The 20,421-nt window shown below is 42.1% G+C and overlaps 1 protein-coding gene across 12 annotated transcripts in view; it reads left to right on the forward strand.

The window, feature by feature from the left end:
- Nucleotides 1-1,141: 1,141 nt before the first annotated feature.
- Nucleotides 1,142-20,421, forward strand: part of DOCK9 (dedicator of cytokinesis 9) — a 129,305-nt gene continuing 110,025 nt past the window's right edge. For 3 of the 12 annotated variants that reach the window (XM_048072715.2, XM_048072718.2, XM_048072714.2), the window contains exon 1: nucleotides 1,267-1,526. In XM_048072715.2, the coding sequence (XP_047928672.2) occupies nucleotides 1,413-1,526 (114 nt within the window). In that variant the 5' untranslated portion in view covers nucleotides 1,267-1,412. Of the gene's footprint in view, nucleotides 1,181-1,266; nucleotides 1,527-17,431; nucleotides 18,032-20,421 lie in introns of those variants that run through there. The other 9 variants (XM_013174425.3, XM_013174426.3, XM_013174417.3 and 6 more) reach the window with 6 other exon arrangements.

Genomic DNA, 20,421 nt, shown 5'->3' on the forward strand with positions numbered 1-20,421 from the left:
CATGCATTTGAGTAAACGAGTCTTAGATACAGGTCTGCGAAGAAACCATGGAAAGACCCTTCACTGACAAAAACGCCCTCTGTGTCAGCTGTGTGGTTGTGTACTTGGACTTATTATGCTTCATCTTTCTGAAGGAATTGCCTCAGTTGTTTGAAGCCTTATTGTCCTTACAGATGTATCTGTGAAGCATCCAGAAGAGCAGGCCCCTCCTGCGGCAGCCGTTCCTTGAGCACGTAGCATCGGGTTGCCCAGGGAGGTGGTGGCGTCACCGTCCCTGGGGGTGTTCAAGGAGAGGTTGGACGTGGCGCTTGGGGACATGGTTAGTGGGTGACATTGGTGGTAGGGGATGGTTGGACCAGGTGATCTTGGAGGGCTTTTCCAACCCTAATGGTTTTGTGATTGCATACAATCACACCAGTACTCTTTTTTTTTTTTTTTTTTTGTCACCTGAAGTCCTCCCCTACCTCATCTACTGCATTCACTCTGTTGGTTTTTGCCATTAGTAGTAGGCTGTATGTAATTCAACCAAGGAAAGAAGTTTAGATTATATTAAAATATAACAATATAAGGGCGTGGTGGGTTTAGTGGTGTCCAACCCTCGGTGCCTGAAACGTGCTGTTAGGGTGCTCGGCACACGCTCCGGCCAGCCCCTCAGGGGGAGCACAGCAGTTTGGAAGGGCTTTTTTTGCAGGGTTTTTTCGAAGGTTTTTTATTTTTGAAGGGTTTTTTCGAAGGTTTTTTTTTTTTTTTTCAGGGTTTTTTCGAAGTTTTTTTTTTTTTTTTTTTGGTAGGGTTTTTTCGAAGGGTATTTCCCAGCTCTGGGCAGCCAAGCGGGCGCCCGCAGCTTATAACGGCAACTTTCTGGGATAACCAAGCGGAGCACGGCGGCAGCGAGGCACAAGCAGCGGCCGTCCCGAACCGCCTCGCCTCTCCTCGGCCCGACACGGGGCGGCTCCGCCCTGACAGGGCCCGGCCCGGCGCCGCCGTTGCGCCCGTTGCGTAGCTCGGGGCGGCCCGGTAGGGGCGGGGCCCCTCCGGAGCGCAGGGCGGGCGGCGACTTCCGCCTGGCGCTAGCCCCGCCCCTCACCTTGCCCCCGGCTCCGCGTTGAGCCAATGAGGGCGGGGAGCGGCGGCCGGGCAGGTAGCGGCGCGCCCAATGGGCGAGCGGCTCGGGGAACAGGTGGGGGCGGGGCCCGGCGTGGAGGGGGCAGTGGGGGGGAGGAGGGAGAGGAGGAGGGGCGGGGCGTGACGAGGCGGAGGGGGCGGGGCTACCTGACAGGAGCCCGCGGCGGGGCTCGCGCCGCCAACGGCCGCCGCCAGCCAACGGCCGCCGCCAACGGCCGGGCCCTGAGGGGAGCGGGGCGGCACCGGGACCGGCTCCGTCACAGGGACCGGCACCGGGAGCCGCAGCCATGGCGCTGGCGGCGCCGGAGACTCGGAAGTTCACGCGGGCGCTGAGCAAGCCGGGCACGGCGGCCGAGCTGCGGCAGAGCGTGTCCGAGGTGGTGCGCGGCTCCGTCCTGCTGGTGAGTGCCGGGGGGGGGCGACACGGGGCCTTGGGGACCCGCCCGGCCCCTGCGGTGTCCCCTCGGCCGCCGTTCCCCGGGTGTCGTTGCTCGGTTGTCCGCCTTTGTGTGGCCGGGAGGGGAGATGCTGTCGGAGGGAGGGCCCCCCCCGCTGCCCCCCCACCTGTGGGACGGGTGCGGTGGGCGCCTCGCCCGCCTCGGGGCGCCCCGGTGTGCGTGTAAACGCTGGGGAAGCGATCTGGTTTCAGCCCGCTGCTGAAATAACCGAGGTATGCTGAAATAACGCTTTATAACCGAGGTAAATTGCTTGTAGTGCTCAGAGAGCGCATCATACAGGAGAGATGAGCGCTGGCAAGCCCTGCAGGAGCGCTTTAATACATTATTTGTTCCTACTGTGCCCGTGCTAGTTGTTCTTCCCAGTTCACAATCTGCTGCATTAATTCAACTTCAGCTTCTGGAGGTGAATCAGCCTGGAGGTGTCTGAGGCAGCCGGGACCAAGAGAGGTACGGTTTCTTGGCCCGGCCGCGCTCAGGTGACGACATCTTAAACAGCCTCAGCAAGATTTCTCAGAGCTTCCCTCCTGGGGCTCTTATTCGTGGTATGCGTTTGCCTTCCATGCGGTTTGGTTATCTCCGAGGGGAATGTTTTAGTAAGCTCTTAACCCGGTGGAAGTAGAGAGATTTCGGTGCTGGGGTTCCCAATGGTGGAAGCTGCTCCGGGTTGTTTGCTTTTCACTCTTGTTAATGCTAAGCGTGGCCTTCTCTAACTTTTCTTGTACTGCTTGGTAGAGCATGTAGTTTGTTGTTTCACAGTTACGTGTGAGAGTAGTAAATGCTGTAGCTGTAACTCAAAGGCATGACTCTCTTAAATCAAATGGTAGCTCTAAAATGAAATTACTCTTTATTTAACTGTGGTTTGAGGAACATATAATACAAGTCCTAATATGAATAGCTCGGGGTCCACCTGCATAATGACAGCTTTCCACAAGACACTAGCACAAGTACATGCAGCAAGCATCTAGTATACGTTAACGGTTCTCCAGGGATGAAGTTTTTTCCTGGAAAGAGTGGAATTGTCATGATGGGGAAGGGATTGTCATGATGCAAGTAATTTCTTTTTTTTTGGTAGTAATCAGCAATCCTTGCCCCCCAGCCCTCAATAAATCCCCATCCGTTGGAAGTATTTTCCTCAGTTCACTTACAACTGGTGTCATTGAGATGAGTTGGAAACTATATTTCTGATTCTTTAATTCATTCATGTAGATCAAATGCATATGGTCATGTTATTCATTAATATTCAAGGTATTTTTGCCCCAACAGCACATTCTGCAGAATTTTAAGGAGGTGAAAGAAGTGATGGTGTGAAGTGGAGTATTAGCTCAATGTTATTCTGTAGAAGGCCCTTCCTCGCTATTTTAGAAAGCAAAAATAATGGCTTAGGGTCAGGGCAGGTTGGCGATCCTTTTCTGTTAGCTTGCTGCATGGAGCAGAGTCCTCATCTCTCCTGTACAGTTTTGTGCTGGAGCTCACCTTCCCGTGCCAGCAATATTTTGCCCCTGCTGTTATGTCCTTCCTACTATCACAAGTACTGTTTACTTTATCACTGAACTCCTCTGTTCCTCCTCACACGCTGTTTAAATCATGTAATAAAAGTCTAGTGATGCCAGATGTTCCTTTCTTTACGAGTTAATTTTTTCCTCCTTTAAATTTGCTGTAACTTTTCATCGAGCATAGTGACGTTTGGAATGAAATTGTATTACTATTATTTTTTTAAGAGGAGGATTTTAGGTGGGATACTATTTTTCTTTGCTCTAAAAGAATTTTAAAAAGTATTTACTTGTCTGTTTGGCAGGTTGACTGGCTTCTGAGCTGTTGAATTTTCTGGGCTCTGTTACCAGAAAAGTTTCTTGTGCTGTTCGAGTGAACACAGCGTTCCTACCAATATTAAAGCAGTTGTAGAATACTCTGTATTACTTGCTGTGAAGAAGACACACTTTTTTTTTTTCTCCTAAGCTGCCTCTAAAAGCTCTTTGATAGGGCACAGCCCGCCCCCTGGATTTTTTTTGGATTGGATTGTCAACAAAATGCCTTGCTTATAACGTTGTTCAGCACTGGTAACTAGTGTGATCTTACTGTCAGCACTTGTTCATCACTGAAGCTTTCCAATACTGACAAAACGCTGAACCTATTTTCCATTGACTGGGCTTGCTGTCTAGAATCAGGAGGTAGGAAAGAATGAATTCGGGCTAGCACTTCTTGCTAGATAATCTGTCCAGATGTGTACAGCCGCATGGTGCTTCTGACTGGACGCCTCTGCAGCAGAATCTGCTGAGAAGCGATGCAGATCACCCATGCGCTAGGAGACAGAAGTGAACTGCTAATACCTGTAAGCTTGTATATATTTTCTAACTTTTATATGAGCTGCTATTTAACAATTCCATCTGTTTGTGTCATAAACAATACAGTCAGTCTTGCACTATTTAAAAAAAAAGAGCATCTCTCGTGTTTAAATGAGGCTTATTAGGCAGCGTTTCTGAAGCATGCTTATCTTCTCTTCTGAGTAAACGTTCCTAGCATCATATTCATGAAAGGGGATTAAAAATAGCACGTCGGTAGGATAGCGTGCCATATCTGAAACTTTCAGATTGCTCTTAATTGGAGCTAAAAATAAGAGATTTTCAGCCAAGTGATAGACTAAATAGCTTGGTTGAATAGTTAGCAGGTGTGGCTAGCCAAGCTAACTTCAACTGCAGAACTAAGCAAGCTATCTTGTCAACTTGTAGGAGGTCATGCATTCTTGCCGTTCGATTTAGTTCGCAGGACCAACAGGTACAGTTGGCAGAGCTGAAAACATTATTTGGCAACCAGCTTCTCATTGCAGTATGTGGCACGTCGGATATATCTTCATTATTTGCATTCAGGTTTTGCTTTTTTCTGCATGACAGTAGCATCCCTACTGAATTTGGTTTTCTTGTGCGTTGTCATTATTTTGTCTTCGGACTAGCCATGTGACTTAATGCTGGTTTCTCTGGCCTCACAAATACCTCTGTCTGGAGAGGAAGACTGAGGGGATGACAAGTCTGCCTCTTAAACCAGCAATCTTAGCGAGACCAGGTTTATTATGTGCAACTGGAAGCGACCTGTTTAAATGGTGATGAATTAACTAAAACACGTCCTATATAGATCAGTAGGACCAGAAGGGTGGCATGTGGTGCCTTGTTCAATGATGTGGTAATGATACATGATCTCAGTGACAAAATGATGTGTTTTACCCCTTGCTAAATTAAGCTTACACTTAAGGATGGATAAATAAGAAATTAAAAGAATGTCAACCTGAATTTGGTGCTCTTTTGCCTAGCTGTCAATAAAATGCCCTTATTGTGTATGCAGATAACTAAAACGTTTGCATATCCCAAATAACTTTGCAAAAGTTGTTTCCCCTATATAAAAACCAACGTTGTACAGAAGAAACAGGAGATATGGGAGAACAGTAAGAAATCTATATGATTCCCAGATTATCTTTTGCAGTTCTCCTTTTTGATTTGGATGTACAAAACAGGTTTGAGTGTTCGAAGACTGAAATTGTCACATCTCAGTATGTGTTGGAGCTTCATATGTAACATCAGGTAGCTGGTAGAGTTCTAAAAGCCTTGCAGAAATTCAGCTTCTCAGATGTTGCAGAAAGTCAGTATATCATAAAGACAGTGCTTGGATCTCCTGACAAATCCTTGATGAGTGATCAAACTTGCTGGTAATTTTTTTTGTTATTGTTGTTTGCTTTAGGAGACTTGTTCTTGATTTGAACATGCCAAGTCTGTCTTTGCAGTCCAGGTCTTTGCTCTATTATTACCGTGTTTTTAATGTGTTTTTCCAAAAATGCAGTTACTGGGAGGATTATGCAATATATATTTTTTTGATTTGTGCATCCTTTCATATATTCTGTGCACAGAGAGGGCTTGTGTGCATTTCTGCAAAGTGTCTTCTTTGTATATGGTGAAAGTAGTATTTGGAATCTCATTAAAGGCGAGATTTCAGCTGCTGTGTTTGTATAGAAAGATTGTCGATGGCTTGCTTTAGGAGAGAGGGAACTGGCAAAGTGATACATGATGCTGGAGGGAGGCTGGGCATGGGGACTGGGATCTTCTAGAGCTGATGGGTGTAGAAGAGATGGAAACGTGGATAAAGCTTGAGCTTTCTGTGATTGGAATGGGAAATGAGGTACGTAAAGAATCTGGAAGAAGCAAATTGTTATGAATGGGTGAGTGAAAGCAGGGAGATGTGAACTGATACTAAAGGTGTTGAAGGAAAAACGGTGGCTGCCTGTGAGCGTCATCCTGTCTCGCATCAAGGTGAGACATCTATATCACCTCGGAGGAGCTTGATGCAAACGGTAGAGCTCATTCAGCTAGTCTCTGAACTGTTGAACCTTCTCTTTACTTGGGGGGAAAAACGCGATGCTCAGCCCTGAAGAGGTTGTTTTAGTTTATGGTATGCACCACTAACACGCTGCCAATTTTTATTTCCTTCAGGAAAGGTATGATCTTTGTGATAAACGTGCTAATTTTACTTTAGCAAAGTGCATGTGGAAACCTTTTCAGTTGGATACAAAACACGGGTAAGGAAACTGTTGTTTCTGGCAGGTCTGGTGCTGCTGAGAAGACGTACTGAGTATGATAGACATTTTTGTGGTTGAGAAGATTCAGAGGCTGGACTATAGCACCAACATTTCTATTAATAAATACCTTTAAACTTGCTTAAATGTTAAATGTCAGTGAATTTCTTCAGAAAGGGAACGTGAGGGGGGAAGGTTTAGGACTGCTGAATTTTTGTGTTAACAAAAATTAATTTAACCCATTCAGTGGCACTGGATCATTCTTGTTAGCTACATCTCATTTCTTTATTCTTTGTTGGAGCTTTTCCTAGCCTGCTAAGATAATTACGTTTAAAATAAAGGATTAAATGCTTTAAAGCTAGTCGTTCTAGTGCAGCAAATGTCATGTATCTAGTGATGCTGGATTGGGCTTGAAATCTGTGGTGGCAACAGCAGCGCAGAATACCACAGCATAACTTCTTCTCATCCTCCTACTCGTGCCCTTTCAAACCCAAGCAAGATCACATATTTGTATCTTGATAAAAGCAGAACTCATCACACCTGAAATTAACGTTGAGAATTTCACAACTCTGTGATTATTTTTTTTCCCCATATTAAACATCTTACGCAATAAACTTAAAACAGTATATCCAGCTTCGAGTCGTCTGCTTGCTTACGCTGCATTGTGCTCCTGTGGCAATGTTTCAAAAAGGTCTGTAATTATTGGTTTTGGAAACTAGACCTTTATTATCAACTGGGGTGGTGGTGGTGGGGTTGTATGGGTGATACTGCTCAAGTGACATTGAGCAAGAGTGGCAATTTGAGTGGTCGCTTGCCCCTGAGCAGTGTGTGCCTGAGATTAGATAACCATCGCATGTATGCATGTGTATGCACGCGTAATGATTTGAAAATTTGACCTTTTAACCAGGTTTGTGTTTTTGAGGTAGCTTCAAGACAGCAAAATTTATGCATGTTTGCTTTAAAAATAGTCAGGAAAAGATGCTGATGACTCACTGAAGGAACTAAGGGGAGCTGAGTTTTCTAGATAACAGGAAGTTTGATCGCATCCTTCTGAGAAATGTATTGCCTGTATTGCTTTTCTTTTAAGAATTTCTGTGACTGAGGGGCAATTTGGTGCTGGTGGCTCTTTATGGAGATGACAAAAGGGTGTAACATTATCATCACTGGAGTCCAAGAAACTTTTTTAGACCTGAAATCTGTGGTGGACTTTGAAGAACTTACCTAATGAACTGATTTTTAAAAATACTCTATATTATAAAACATGTACCTAAATCTTTCTCCCTTAGCTTGTGTTTAGTTTTGGTTTTGAGGTTGTATGATATCAAGTACTCCACTTGATGTAGATACTGAAAACCAAGCTTCATTTGGAAGAAGGTAAAGACAGATTCATTCTTCCCTGCTCTCCTCTCCTTAGATTGCCTGAGTCCATCAGAAGCATTAATTATGTAAGACGTAAAAGATGTAAAGCTGCCTAAGTAGTCCAGATATTACCTTGCTCTTCTCGTGCTCTTCTAATTGCAAGATTTTTGAAATAACTTATGCCTAAAAAGGCATAAAGGCATCTTATATAAGGATAAGAAGATACTCCAATCATTCTGAGTATGTAAACTTATTTCAGACCTTAATGTAGAGGATAGATGGGTTTGTGCAGGAAGGCTTGCATTCTGTCTTACTCCAGAAGCACTGATGTAACTGATTAAATTCAAGATACATTGAAAAAATGGTAGGTACGTGTTGTATTGTGAGAATGCTATAGGATTTTTTTTTTCTGTAAAGATACTTAAAGTTCTTTTTGTGATAATGAAAATGAACATACATTAATGCAAAATAGAGACTTCCTGTAAAAAAAAAAAAAAAGTCTTCTGGGCCACAAAAACAACTTAGTTCATTTTATGAACAAGATTGTAGTACTAAACGAGGTCCAGAATTTCATTGGCACAATGGACTTTGCTTCGGAAAAAGGTATACGAGACGTCCAAAGGTTGTCAGAAAGTTGAGCGGGAACTCTGAAGGGAATTTTTATGAAGAAAATTGTTTTGGAGCACAAACGTTTGGTCAGAAAAATCCAACATCTGTAGCTGAGCTAGTCTACAGCACTCCTGTTATTACTGGTTGAACAAAATAGCAGCTTTGGTGCAGAAACATTAAGAAAAGAAAAATCCTTATCTGACCGCAGGGGTGGGGAATGGGATTCTTGCTTGGTATAAGGCTGAGCTACTGCATCTGTCAGGGCACTTTGTCATCTCCTCATCTGACTGATGATTCAGGTACGAGAGGAGGAACGGGGCATTCAGATACTATCTTCTGCATTCTCCTGCTGGCTCCAGAGATTGCTGCCTGGCTTGGAGACTCTGGCAGTTCAGATGGGAACAACTAGAAAGCAACAATCCAGTAGCTTTGTTGAAAACTCTGGCTGGATCTGGCCCCTCAGACTGGTGAAGCTGATGTGGCCCTGCGTGAGCAGGGGGTTGGACCAGATGACTTCCAGAGTCCAGCCTCAACTGTCCTGTTGTTCTGTGACCTTAATCTGTGAATCTGTGCTGTATTTAGGGTAGTGGTGTCAGCCTGGGGCTACTGGTGGGTATCCAGAGCAAAGGGAAAGCAGCAGGAAAGATATCTCCAGGGTTGTGGCGGGGAGGGATGCCATTCTTCTCTCATTCTTCTGTATACTTGTTCTGTAAGATAGTAGATTACTTTGTTCTTAAAAAGCAATCTTAGCCCCGTGTCCCAAGGAAGGAAGCAGACTGCAGACTGATTCAGACTGGATACCACTGACGCCACCACGTACTCCAGGCTTTAACTGGATTTCTACTTTGAAGCTGCTGGGCTCAGGCCAAGCTCTGCTTTGGGGCCCTCTCTGAAGAAAAAGGCGCTGTTACAGGACTTACTGGAATTTCTGTCTACTCACCACCTGAAGGAAAGGATGTCAGGTATTACAAGAAGAAAATTTGTTATTCAGCCCCTTGAATACTCTTGTGTCAAAAAAAATGACCATTTGGGATCGTTTTACTATCTTGAGACAGCAAGGAGGGAAAAGTCATTTGAGCATCATCTGAAAAATCTGATTCACAGGATTTCCATGGAGACATTAAATGTAAAGAAGGCCTTGTTGTGTACAATATTGTCAATAGTGGTAGTTCTGGAAGAGATGCCAACTTTGTAATAACGAGAAAATTAAGAAAAAAATCATTGAGATTGACTTTTTCTCCAGACTGTTTTGGTAGTACTTTTGAAAAGTTTCTTCTGGTGATAATTCTAGGAAAAAAATAAAAACATTACAAAACAAGGGACACTAAACCAACAAAACTGTTCTCTTCCTAAAATGATACCTCACTCTTCTAAAGTTGTTTTAATTTTTAAGGGTGGGTTTGTGCATGAACAATGTTACAGTCGCTGTAGTTGAAATCAGGTAGCCCCTTTTGAAGTTTCTTCTGCTAAGAAACATAGTTATTCATGCAGTGGGAGTTCAGAGTGATCTCAGGTAGAATTAACTAAATAACCAAAATACACTTAAAAAACCTTCAAGATTTATGTTTAATCGCTACAAAGCTGAGAAGGAGTAATGCTGAACCAGAGCTGCTAAGCACGGAAGGCTGTCATATAGAGCCATCGTGCAAATAAACAATCCTGAGCTGCTGCTTTGTGTACAGCTGGATGCTTTTTGATACTGAGCTGTAGCTGTTGACTTCCACAGAGATAGCATGGTGACAGATACTGATCTGGGTTTGGAAATTTGAGGCACAGGCTACGTGCTTTTTTACTGCTTCCAGGTACTCTTTGGATGGGAAGGAGGTACTGGGTGAATTCAGAGATAAGGGAGCAGTTTATATTTTTACTGCTATAGAGTTAATCCCCTCACAAAGAGTGGCTACACATTATACTCAGAGTGGGTAATGCTGTCATAATTTTAAGCAGAGAAAGCATTTAGATTTCTGTTTACATCAGTGCAGAATGTAACTTGCCATTTGTGTGTGATCATATGGGAAATGTAGTTGATTTCAGGGGTCTAGAATTCAGCGCCTCTAAGTTGGTAGAAATTTAGTTTGGTTTCAGCTTGCACGTCCAGAGCCTGAATTTGGATGCCTGTGTTTTGTCATTGTTAAAAGAGAGATGATCTCGGTGCCTCCATCTGCTGAAGAGAGTACTGGAACAGTCAAGAATAAGAACAACGCAAGCGCCACAGAAGGAGTTAGGTATTTCAGTGGGAGAGGAAAAGGATAGTAAGATAGCTCTTGGTTTCATTTTAACAGGTTTGTGAAGAAATCTAAATTGAAATGCGAGCATTGTGGGTTTTAACATATAAAAAAGGGCTTTGTTTTTAAGGTGTTTGAAAGGTACTCACCTAATTTTGAGTTTGAGGGCATTGCCAGTGCTATTTCATGCTCTCGGTTCTCTGATGTTACACAGTGGCCTTTACCCATCAGTGTCTGAAGAAGTACAGTTCTTCATCAGAGCATTGATACTGACAGAGAATCTGCTTACTCTTCGCTTTATGCCCTTCTAGGCTTACTTGTAGGCCTGGTTATAAGTGACTACAGCCAGGCAATAAAATAATATGAAGCTGAAGATTTGTGAAATATAAGACTAAGTCGCCTCTTCTAGTGTGTTCCTCACTTGCCACAGCACAGTGGTGCTAAGTGGTGCTTCAGACCTCCTTCTGCTAGGTCTATTTGCACCCTCTTGCACTGGCACTGATACTGGTGCAATATAGCGTCATCTGGTTTAGTAGGTGGCTTAGCTGAAAGTCAGAGCAACATGTTTGCCTTTAGGAATGTTCAAGGAGGCTTCCCTCTTAGTGTTTGCTAGTCCAAGGGAGATTTTAAATTCATGTTGGACCTCAAGCTTCAGGCAGTCTAAAAAGAGTATTCAGGTTAATGAGGAAATGACACACATCGTAGTTATTTGAAGGATGCTATTCTAGTTTCCTTCAGGAATTGTCCTGGGAGTCTTGCTTGCCAGGCTTGTTATCACCTCAGAGTTATTTGCCTGGGATTGTGGATGGCCTCAGATGGTCCAATAATGTTGGATATGAATTTCTTCCTGGCCGTAGCATATAGCATGATCCAAAAGGTTTTCTCTCAGGTGAAATGCAAGGTTCCTAATTGGGGGGAGGGGAAACTTGCTGTAGACAGTCTTGTGGTAGAGTTCAAGGGATAAATAACAAACACTTCCAGCATAATATCTTGGCAGTTCATGATCTGCTGGAGGGAAAGTTGGAACTTGTTCCCGAATGAACTAGTAACAAAGGAAAGGGGGAAAACCTGAATCTGAGTAACCTCCATAAAGGGATTAAAAGTATAAGAGGATATAAGAGCTCTGAAGCTTTTGATGTTCTTCCCAACCTATGGTTGCTCAAAAACAGGGCTTGAACTATTTTTTCTAGTCTACTGTACTGTTGACTGTCATTTACTTTGGCATGGTTTCATCGGTGTTTCTGAAACACCGTAATTGTAATTAGTGACTTATTCTATTGCTCTCTAATAATAATAAATTTATATTGTGGCTACCATATCAGTTATTTAATGAGCCCAGATTGAAAATGTCAACTTCAGAAAGCTGAAAGTTACGTAACCACTAGATGGAGTCCTGTGAGCATATTTCAATACCAGAAATGCTGTGTTAAGGCTTGAAATACAAAATGGTTAAAAGGGGGTGTTTTGTGTCTCATGCTTAGCAATGACAGTTCATTTGCTCAGTTTAGTTTGACTTGGACAAGTTCCTGAAGTTTTGGGGATATCTTTGGAATGTCTGCCTCAAGGAAGACTTGAGTTAAGCTTGAATTTAGGGTGAATGCTTTACTGGCAGTTCCCAGTGCTCACCTGTGGATGGAAATGTATTATTACACAGGTAGAACGGGCTAGTGAGAAGACCGACCTCTCTGCAGCTCTCTGCGATGTGACTGCAAAGTATTAGCTGCGGTATTTAGTGTTTGGTAACAAGTGGGGTTGTAAATTTGTGCGCATCTCTCCATCGGCACGTACGTGATACTATGTATGCAAGATTATAATCTCTGATATGGCATTCCTTGGGTTGCATCATATTTAGGCCTCCTGCCCACTTACCAAAATGTGTAAGAGACATGATAGATATCAGCATTCCCTTGTCTGTAGGTCAGTTTATTGTGTTATTAGCCACCTCTGACAGCTTCCTTGACTAGATGTGACAGAGCCAGTGTTCCAATTTTCGTAAGCATTGTTTCTGACTTTTTGACATCCTGCACAGGTGGTAAACTGCTTCTGGTCTTCAGCCTGGCGCTATAGTTAGCGTTTCTAATGTTACAGTATTTTTTTTTTCATTTCTGTTTGATGCATATCTCTTCTTAGGGCCTTGCTGAATGTGCAGATTCTCATCCAAAATTACACAGGAATCCAAACATGCTGTTGCCAAGATTCCTTCTGCAGTGATCATAGCAGCTTTCTTCTGAAGGACAGAATTCTCTTGGATCTTTTCTCCTTCTGTGGTTAGTGTGTGGCTACCTGATGCAGGGCCACAGAATCATGCAGGGGTATAGGTTGAAAGGAAAATCTCAGAAAGTCACCTGGACGACCCCCCTGCTCAAAGCAGGTCTGGTTATTCCGAATATGCCGATCTAGTTTTAATATCCACAAAAGTGGGAATTTTTTGATTCCAATATTTTCTACCATTGTTTTTAAAAATAAGTAAAATCATATGTACATGGAATATTTCATGTCTGTTGCCTCTTGTCCTGTGACCAGACCTTCAAGAGAAGTCGGTCCTCTTTCAACCTTCTTGTTAGGTAGCTGTTGACAGCAATAAGAGCTCCCTGTGGCCTTCACTTCAGGTCTCATAACTTATCTCATACGCTTTATGACGCAGCCCCTAAACCATCATGATGTCCCCAGCTGGACTCAGTGCAGTATGTCAGTATCTTTCTTGTATTGAGAAGCCTGCTTAGCATGCTCAACGTGTCCGCCAGGGTGTCATCCTTATCAGGTCTGCCCAGTTTGGCTGCAAGGATGCTTTGGGAGACTGTCAGAGGCCTTGTTTCACCAACATTCTTCAGCGTCCACTGTGATGTCCTTGTACTTGAGCCAGCTGTCTCTTCACAGAAGGCAAACAGGTTGGTGAGGTGTGATATGTCTGTGGTAAATCCATTTTGTCTGCTTACAGCTGCCTTCTTATCCCTTATATGGCTGGACGTGGCTTCTTGCAGTGCTCGCTTCATAACTTTCCCAGAGACTGGGGTGAGTCTGAACACCCTGTAATTCCCTGAATACCCCTTCTTCCCAATCTTGAAAGTGTGTATGAGGGTCACCAAAAATAATCCATACCCAACAAGATGCTCTGCACTAGTTTTGAAAAATCAGGCGCTTAAGACTTTTATTCTAACTTAAGCATAAACCTCAGTTGTGGCCACAAAGCCTTTTTGGCATGATTCCTTCTTCCTGAAGAAATGTGAGCTCTTGAAGAGCATTAACTGACAAAGCTCTTCTATGAAATTTGCAGGAGGCAGCCATAGCAGAAGCAGTCCTTGCAACAGGAACCAAAACCTGAATTTTCTTTTCTAGGAGCATTCCTAGTAAGTGGGAGCTGTTGTATGTTCATTTCTTTTCCCTCTCGCAGGGCCGCTGGATCTCAGCTCTTTCCTGCAGCATAGCTCTATCAGACAAAAGCAAGTACACTGACCTGGGTATGCTATTACCTGCTTGTTAAGGCACTCTGAAGAGTGATAAGCGATGTTGGTTTTAATCTTTTGGGGCTGAGGCGGCTTTAGGCCCACGTCTCTAGCATTCTGAGCTGAAATATAGACAGCTGCCAGATGGAAGGTAGTGCTCCACCTACAGATACTGTCATGTTTTGTGAAGAGCCGAGTTCAGTCAGTATGTGTTAAGATCTCTTCAGAACCAGATGTTTGCTCCTGTCAAGACAGCATCAGTTTGGGTATGTTAAATGTCAAGGACAACTTTGTAGGTAAAAAATTTAACTACTTACTTCTAATGTTTTAAGGGATCAAAAGTAGTTTTGTGGCTTAAATGTTTAAATCCTGCCTGAATGATGTTCTTTTGCAGATGTGGCCCTGTGTCTTTATGAAAGCCTTGGCTGTAGCGATAGCGTCTGAAGACAGAATGTCCGTGCCGTTTTGCAATAGCATATTCAATTGGAAGCTCTCCCTGGTTTGATTTGTATTCTCTTAACTGTCTGATTTCTGTCTACTTGTTTCTAATAAGCTCTTGTTTTGTTCCTGAGTGTCTTATCCCCTGAAGATATGAAGTTGACCCAGGTAATTTTTCCCAAAAGACTTCTACCTTTTTAAGCGCTAACCAGTGCGAAACTGAAACGTGCAAACGTTGTTGAGAACTGTGCACCTATGTGATTCTGCTTGCGGGAACTCATTTGACTGTAGAAGGGCTGCTTAATGTGCTGAAGTCCTCCAGTGCTGGAGTAAAAAGTGAATTACTAGGCATTTACTGTAATAAGAGGAGGACTGATGGTGAGACCCTTAAAGCGATTGTGTAGCTGCTGTTAAGCAGTTCCCAACAACTTTTTTGGAGAATGACTAGAGCTTCTTCTTTATTACCTGTCCATGTCCTAGAAAGACATGACTTTCCAAAGAACCACCTTGGAGGTAACAGCAATTATTTCATCTTCTGGATGTCAGGAATCTCACGGTGCAGTCAGGACAGATTCAATGTACTATATAGCAAGGAGAAGCTTGTTGTACCCTATATAAGCCATGCAATATGGCTTAGGAATGTAATATTTGCAATATATGCTAACTTAAATAACTCTTTGGAAATTTGCATGCAGACCTTTCTTCACAAGCAAAGAGAAATAGCATTAGCAGTGTCTCCTGTCAACAACCTTCCTGTCTACCCCTCCGACGGGAAAAATACCCTTTCATAACCCATGCTCAGCTACAGATAGTTTGCAATGTCTAGCTTGCCGCTCATATGGAGTATGATCCAGTCTTGTTTTTTGTTCTGTTCTTTTTTTTTTTCTCCAACCACTGGATTAAGATTTTTACCTACCTTAAGCTTGCCCTTTAGCTCTCTTCAGTTGGTAGAGAAGGTTCTGTCAGACCTTTACAAAAACTTTTTTCCAGCCTCCCATTTCACTTTGAGATGTAATTCTGTAGTGGACAGTATTACAGTTGTCACATTTCTGTCTGGATGTTCGCTGCTTTTTGTGCTCAGTACAATTGCAGGAATTTCCTTAGTAAAGCTGGAAGCCTCCACTTTGCACCAAATTAACGTATAAAGAAAAAGTCAGCTTGTTGGCAGTCTGCTTTATATTGCATACTATTAAGATTTCTCATGGTATTAATATTTAAGCACATGGTCAAGCTCCTCCCTCCTTTGGATTCTTCCCACCCCTCATGACCCCATATTTATCTCCTTTTCAAGCTCAATTTGGAAACCTTTTCATTGCTTGTCATTGTTACTACCACTGTATTGATTCAAGTTTCAATTGTCTTTCCTAAAATAACTGTAGGAAGATGATGCTAAATTTATTCAAGATGTAGTCAAAATTAAATTTGCTCTTAATCAGTTTTGAATTAGAACACCTCCCGAGGCCACTTCCAGCCTGAATTATTCTATGATTCTATCATCTGTTTATCTTTCCAAATGAAATCTTTTTGTCTTCCTGTTTCTCCACATCCTACCTGGTGCTTTAAAAGTGAGGTCATTTTCTAGGTATTTGAAGGAACTGTCTAATGCATGGCAAATTTTTATAAACAGACTTTTCTCATATTCTCTTAAGGCGCAAGCTGTTTTTTCTACCATTTTCTAGTAACATTTCCAAATATGAAGCCTCTGAAACTTCATAGAGCAGCCCTCTCAACAGTGATTTCTTCTAGTTATCTGTCAATTTCTGATACCATGTTTGGATTCTGAACTTTGTCAGGTCTCTGTAATCCCACATTTCAGATGGAATGAAGTGGGCTTCTGCAGTAGGAACAGTTAGCTTCACAGAAGGCACCCCCAGAAATACCCTGGTAATTCCCACGACTCTTTTCTCTCACGTTTGCAAGCAGGTCTTTGTCCGAGCTCAGTGAATGGAGCCCAGCATTTCCATCACCGCACTGGTTCTTGGTTTTGAAGAGGGTGGGGTAGGTACAGAGACAGAAGGTATAGGGACATCGCTATGCAAGGTTCTTGCTTACATATGAAGTGTCATCGTCTTCAGAGCAAAATTTAAGTCATTTCTTATTAACAAAACTGCCTTAACACAGTTTGCATTTCTTACAATGTGTGGAACATGCTGACTGCTGCCCTTGAGAATATGGGACTGGAAGGAACTACTTGGATCACTGTCAAGTATTGATTTTCTCCCCCCTTTTTAATCAATGTGTCTGCACATTATTTTACTGTATTTAACTGAGAAATATAATACTGAGATGCATTAGCTAGCCAAATGTTAGGGAAACGTGCTAATAAATCTTGCATATTTTTTCTGAATCACTCATTATAGCATCCAAGTATCTCCAAGTTAATTTGTATGGCGGCAAATCTGCATCATTTCTCTCTCCCCTCCCCTGCCTTCATGCTTCCCTTAAGTCCTTTTAATTAAGAGTTTTTTTACCTGCATTGCAACAAATTTGAGTTTCTAAATGCAGTGTTTTATCCAGTTTTACAATTTAAGTAAATACATCTTAGTGCTTTCTGTGGTGGATCAGTTTAGCAGAAACATAAAGCTAATCTGTGATCTCTGACAGTGATTGATATTGTCATGTTTGGGGCAATTAATTTTTACAAATCCCTTGCCTTTTAAATAGAGTTGCTTCTACAAAAGAAGATTAAAAACAGTGAAAAAACCCATACTTTCTCAGTGTCAGTTATAGATGGTTACATGCTTGTGTGACAGATGCCAGTACAGATTGTAATATCCTGTAGCGATAAAATCAATCAATGTGGATGTGATTCACTGTACAACTAAGAAATGTATGGGGGGAAAAAAAACAGCTGTGTTTTTTTTTTTAAAGGAGCAGATGAAGTCAGTTCTTGAACTCATTTTTCCAAGTGGTTACCCTTGTCTGTAAGGGAGAAGGGAAGAAGTAAAGACAGTTGTCAGCTTCCAGCTCCCTCGTGGCTTGCCTGAACTGATAACAGCATGCTGATAACATAAACAGTTGATAGAAGTAGATTTATGTAACATGTTTTTTTCCACAGCAGCAGTAATTTAATAAATTTCCCCTCCTTTTGAGCTGTTGCTCTTGAATTTTTTGCTTTTAAGCCCTAAAAAGCACATATAGGTCAAGTGAAGAAATGTTTGCTAGTACGAACTCTGTGCTAGGCATTCTGGGAGAGTGCTTTCTTGCAGCAGATGAGGATTCTTTGTGGCTGGCAGCAGAAACTGCAGCAGTATCTTTGCAGTTTCCTTTCATCTTCGATTATGTTCTGAGGATCTTTGAAACACAGGAGCTGTTTCCCAGACCCTCTGGAATATCTTTTCATCTCTCTTGTGGAGTACAGCACATGCTGAAAGCCTCTTATCTTCTACAGCTGAGGTATCCCTTGCTTTTCATCACCCTCTGATTTTTGTCTTCTGCGGCTGGATTTTTGGCAGTGTTTGGCTTAAACAAATAGGATTACATTTCAGTAGCTGATGGTTTCTAGCTGAGGAACATACTAAATGTCGGACGTAATGAAGACTGTACAAAGAAATATTTCTGTGAAGCACAGGAAAATTATTCGAGCCGAGCAAGGGAAGAAGACATTCTGCAAATGCAATCAGGGCTGCTAGAAATGCAAAATTCAACAGATTTGGAATGGGTTGCACTACAAGCGTGGTTCTCTTTAAAGGCATCCGGACAGTTTTTGAGAGAAACTGTGGTTATATTTGCAAACTGCAAGGGGAAAACAATGCCCTTGAATATACAGCATTCAGCCTGCCAAATGAAGATTCAGGAATATTGGTTCATTCATCCCTGGTAAATATAAACTTGTTTCATTAATATTTTCATCTGCTAATTAAAATCTAAACCAAAATCAGGACAGCTTGTTTATTTAATGTCTACTGTGTGTGGACTGGATATACCTTGTCTTGCTTCTGTAGCATGTTAGTGCATGTGTGTGACATGTAATACATGTATGCATGGAGCTGTAATGTCAAAGCATAGGCTTCGTAGTTATTAGATCACTTAGATTTGTATAAATAGCTCTAAAGGATTTGCACTCCGTAAACAAGCTTGTTACAGAAGATTGTCCACTGTTAGATCTTTTTAATGTGCTCTTGGAATGTATTTGGCACTTCAAATGAAGTGCAGATGATTACGTTATTTGGGAAAACTGAGGAATGCATTGTTGGGAAAACACTAACGCAGGATTTAAGGTTTATTTTTTCAGATGGATTTGAATACTTGTTTTTTCTTCTGGAAAGTATTCTGATTCCATTTGAGTTACCGAAATGGATACAAGAGCATTCTAGAAGGAAAAAAAATGGTTAAAGCAAGCAGTAACTGTTTCCTGAAGCTGCTTTGCTCTCAGAGGCTTTTTTAGGTGTTGCTTGACGCAAAGAAAACAGGTTTTAGAGTGAGCATGTCGTCTTGTACCCCCCAGGTTAATGATGCATATGTGCGTCATGTATTGCATTTAGGCTTGAGGGGGTGGAATTGCAATAGCTAATGTGCACCACTTGCTTCAGAACTGGGCGAATTAAGGATTTAAATATTAAATAATTCGGGGTTACTTGTTAGTTGCTTTGTCATTGACGAGATAGTTGGAACAAGAGGGGTGTGGTACATTGAAATATCTGGACAGATTTTGACAAGGGTGTAGTGCCTGCTGGCATACCCCTGCTGTGCAATTGCAGTTATGGAAAAGGAAAGCCTTTAGGAATTTCACAAAGCTCTGTTGCCTTTCTGCTGGTCAGGTCTTTTCTTGTTAGACAGAAATATGAGGAAGACAAATGTGGATGTTGATACCTGTGTGTCTACACACACCAGGAAATTTTCAGGAAAGAATACACGTATATAGTACATACATGTGTGTATATACGCGTGCAGATATACGTACGTTCATTACTAAGTTTCCAGGAAAGCATCTGAACTTACAGTATGTATGTTATATTTTATGGTAGTATTGCATTTTATAAGTTCTTAATATTGGTTGCTATTAAAAGTAAAATGGCTTCCCCTAGGTATTAGAAACCTTTTTACACTGCTAAACATTTTAAAGTCAGCCTCATACAGATGCTTGTTAGACTTTTGTTAAACTCTGGACCCTGAATACTTTTAATAACTTCTACAGTCCTTTGATTTTTAAGAACCAGGGTCTTTACTGGCCTTACGTTATACAAATAGATGAGTGAATAGAGAAATATTAAATATATAAATTATTGTAACTCAGAGGTTGGAGTGAAAATTATTTGAATTATATAACTTCATCTTTGTTTCATGTGGTATTTTTCCAGGAATAATTCCTGTTTAATTTAGGTCTACAGAATAGGATTGCAAACTGGCGAGATCAAGCACAAAATATATTTAGACTTCCATCTGCAACTCAACTGCCAGATCTGTCGATTTGGCTTTTTTTCTACCCTGAAAATTCTAAATGCTTTTGAATAACAACACCGTGTATTTATTTATTTATATTTTCCTGTATGGCTTTGTCACCTTGGTTTAACTGAAAGTAGTGGATCAAGATGTTTTTCTTCCTGGAATAAATAATTGAAGGTTAGTACTGACAATTATTACAATGGGGAGGGGGGAGGTCAGAATGACTTCTTCCTCATTGTACTGGACTACTGTAGCCTATAAGGGCAAAAATTAGCGCTTACAAGAGAAAAACTGGCACTTCACTGACAGGTCACCAGCTGGCGCTGGCTGTGGCTTCTGGGGACTTTGTCTGAGGCTGGTGAACAGTTGCTACTGATCTACCCCTTAAGGGTGGAAAGCAGGGTTCTCTGAAGTGGGGGAAGGACACTGCAATCTTGGCATTAGTGACAAGTTATTTTATGCTCATAAGCTCTAAACGTGTTTTTTTTTTTTCCTGCTGTTTGCTATTAAAAGCTAATTTGGCAGTTCTTCCTCCTCTAAAGAGTGGTTTTCAGGAATAGAAATGGCCTCACTTCTCTCTAAGAAGCCATGTAAGGAGGTGAAGACTGCAGAAATCCTCCTCAAAGAGAACTTGGATGCCCAAGACAAAAAGAGATCGACAGTGTGCGTCACCTTCCTGGCTTTTCCTTTATTTTGGTTGTTGCGACAGATGCATGTGTGGGTGTATTGCTTCACCTATTTGTTTGTTTGTCTGTGCTGTAGCATGTATTCTAGCTGGTTTCTTAACTCTGCCTCTTTGGCTGTTGCTGCTATCTGAGGTATTT

Source organism: Anser cygnoides, chromosome 1 (assembly GCF_040182565.1).
Source record: "Anser cygnoides isolate HZ-2024a breed goose chromosome 1, Taihu_goose_T2T_genome, whole genome shotgun sequence".
Lineage (NCBI taxonomy): Eukaryota > Metazoa > Chordata > Aves > Anseriformes > Anatidae > Anser > Anser cygnoides.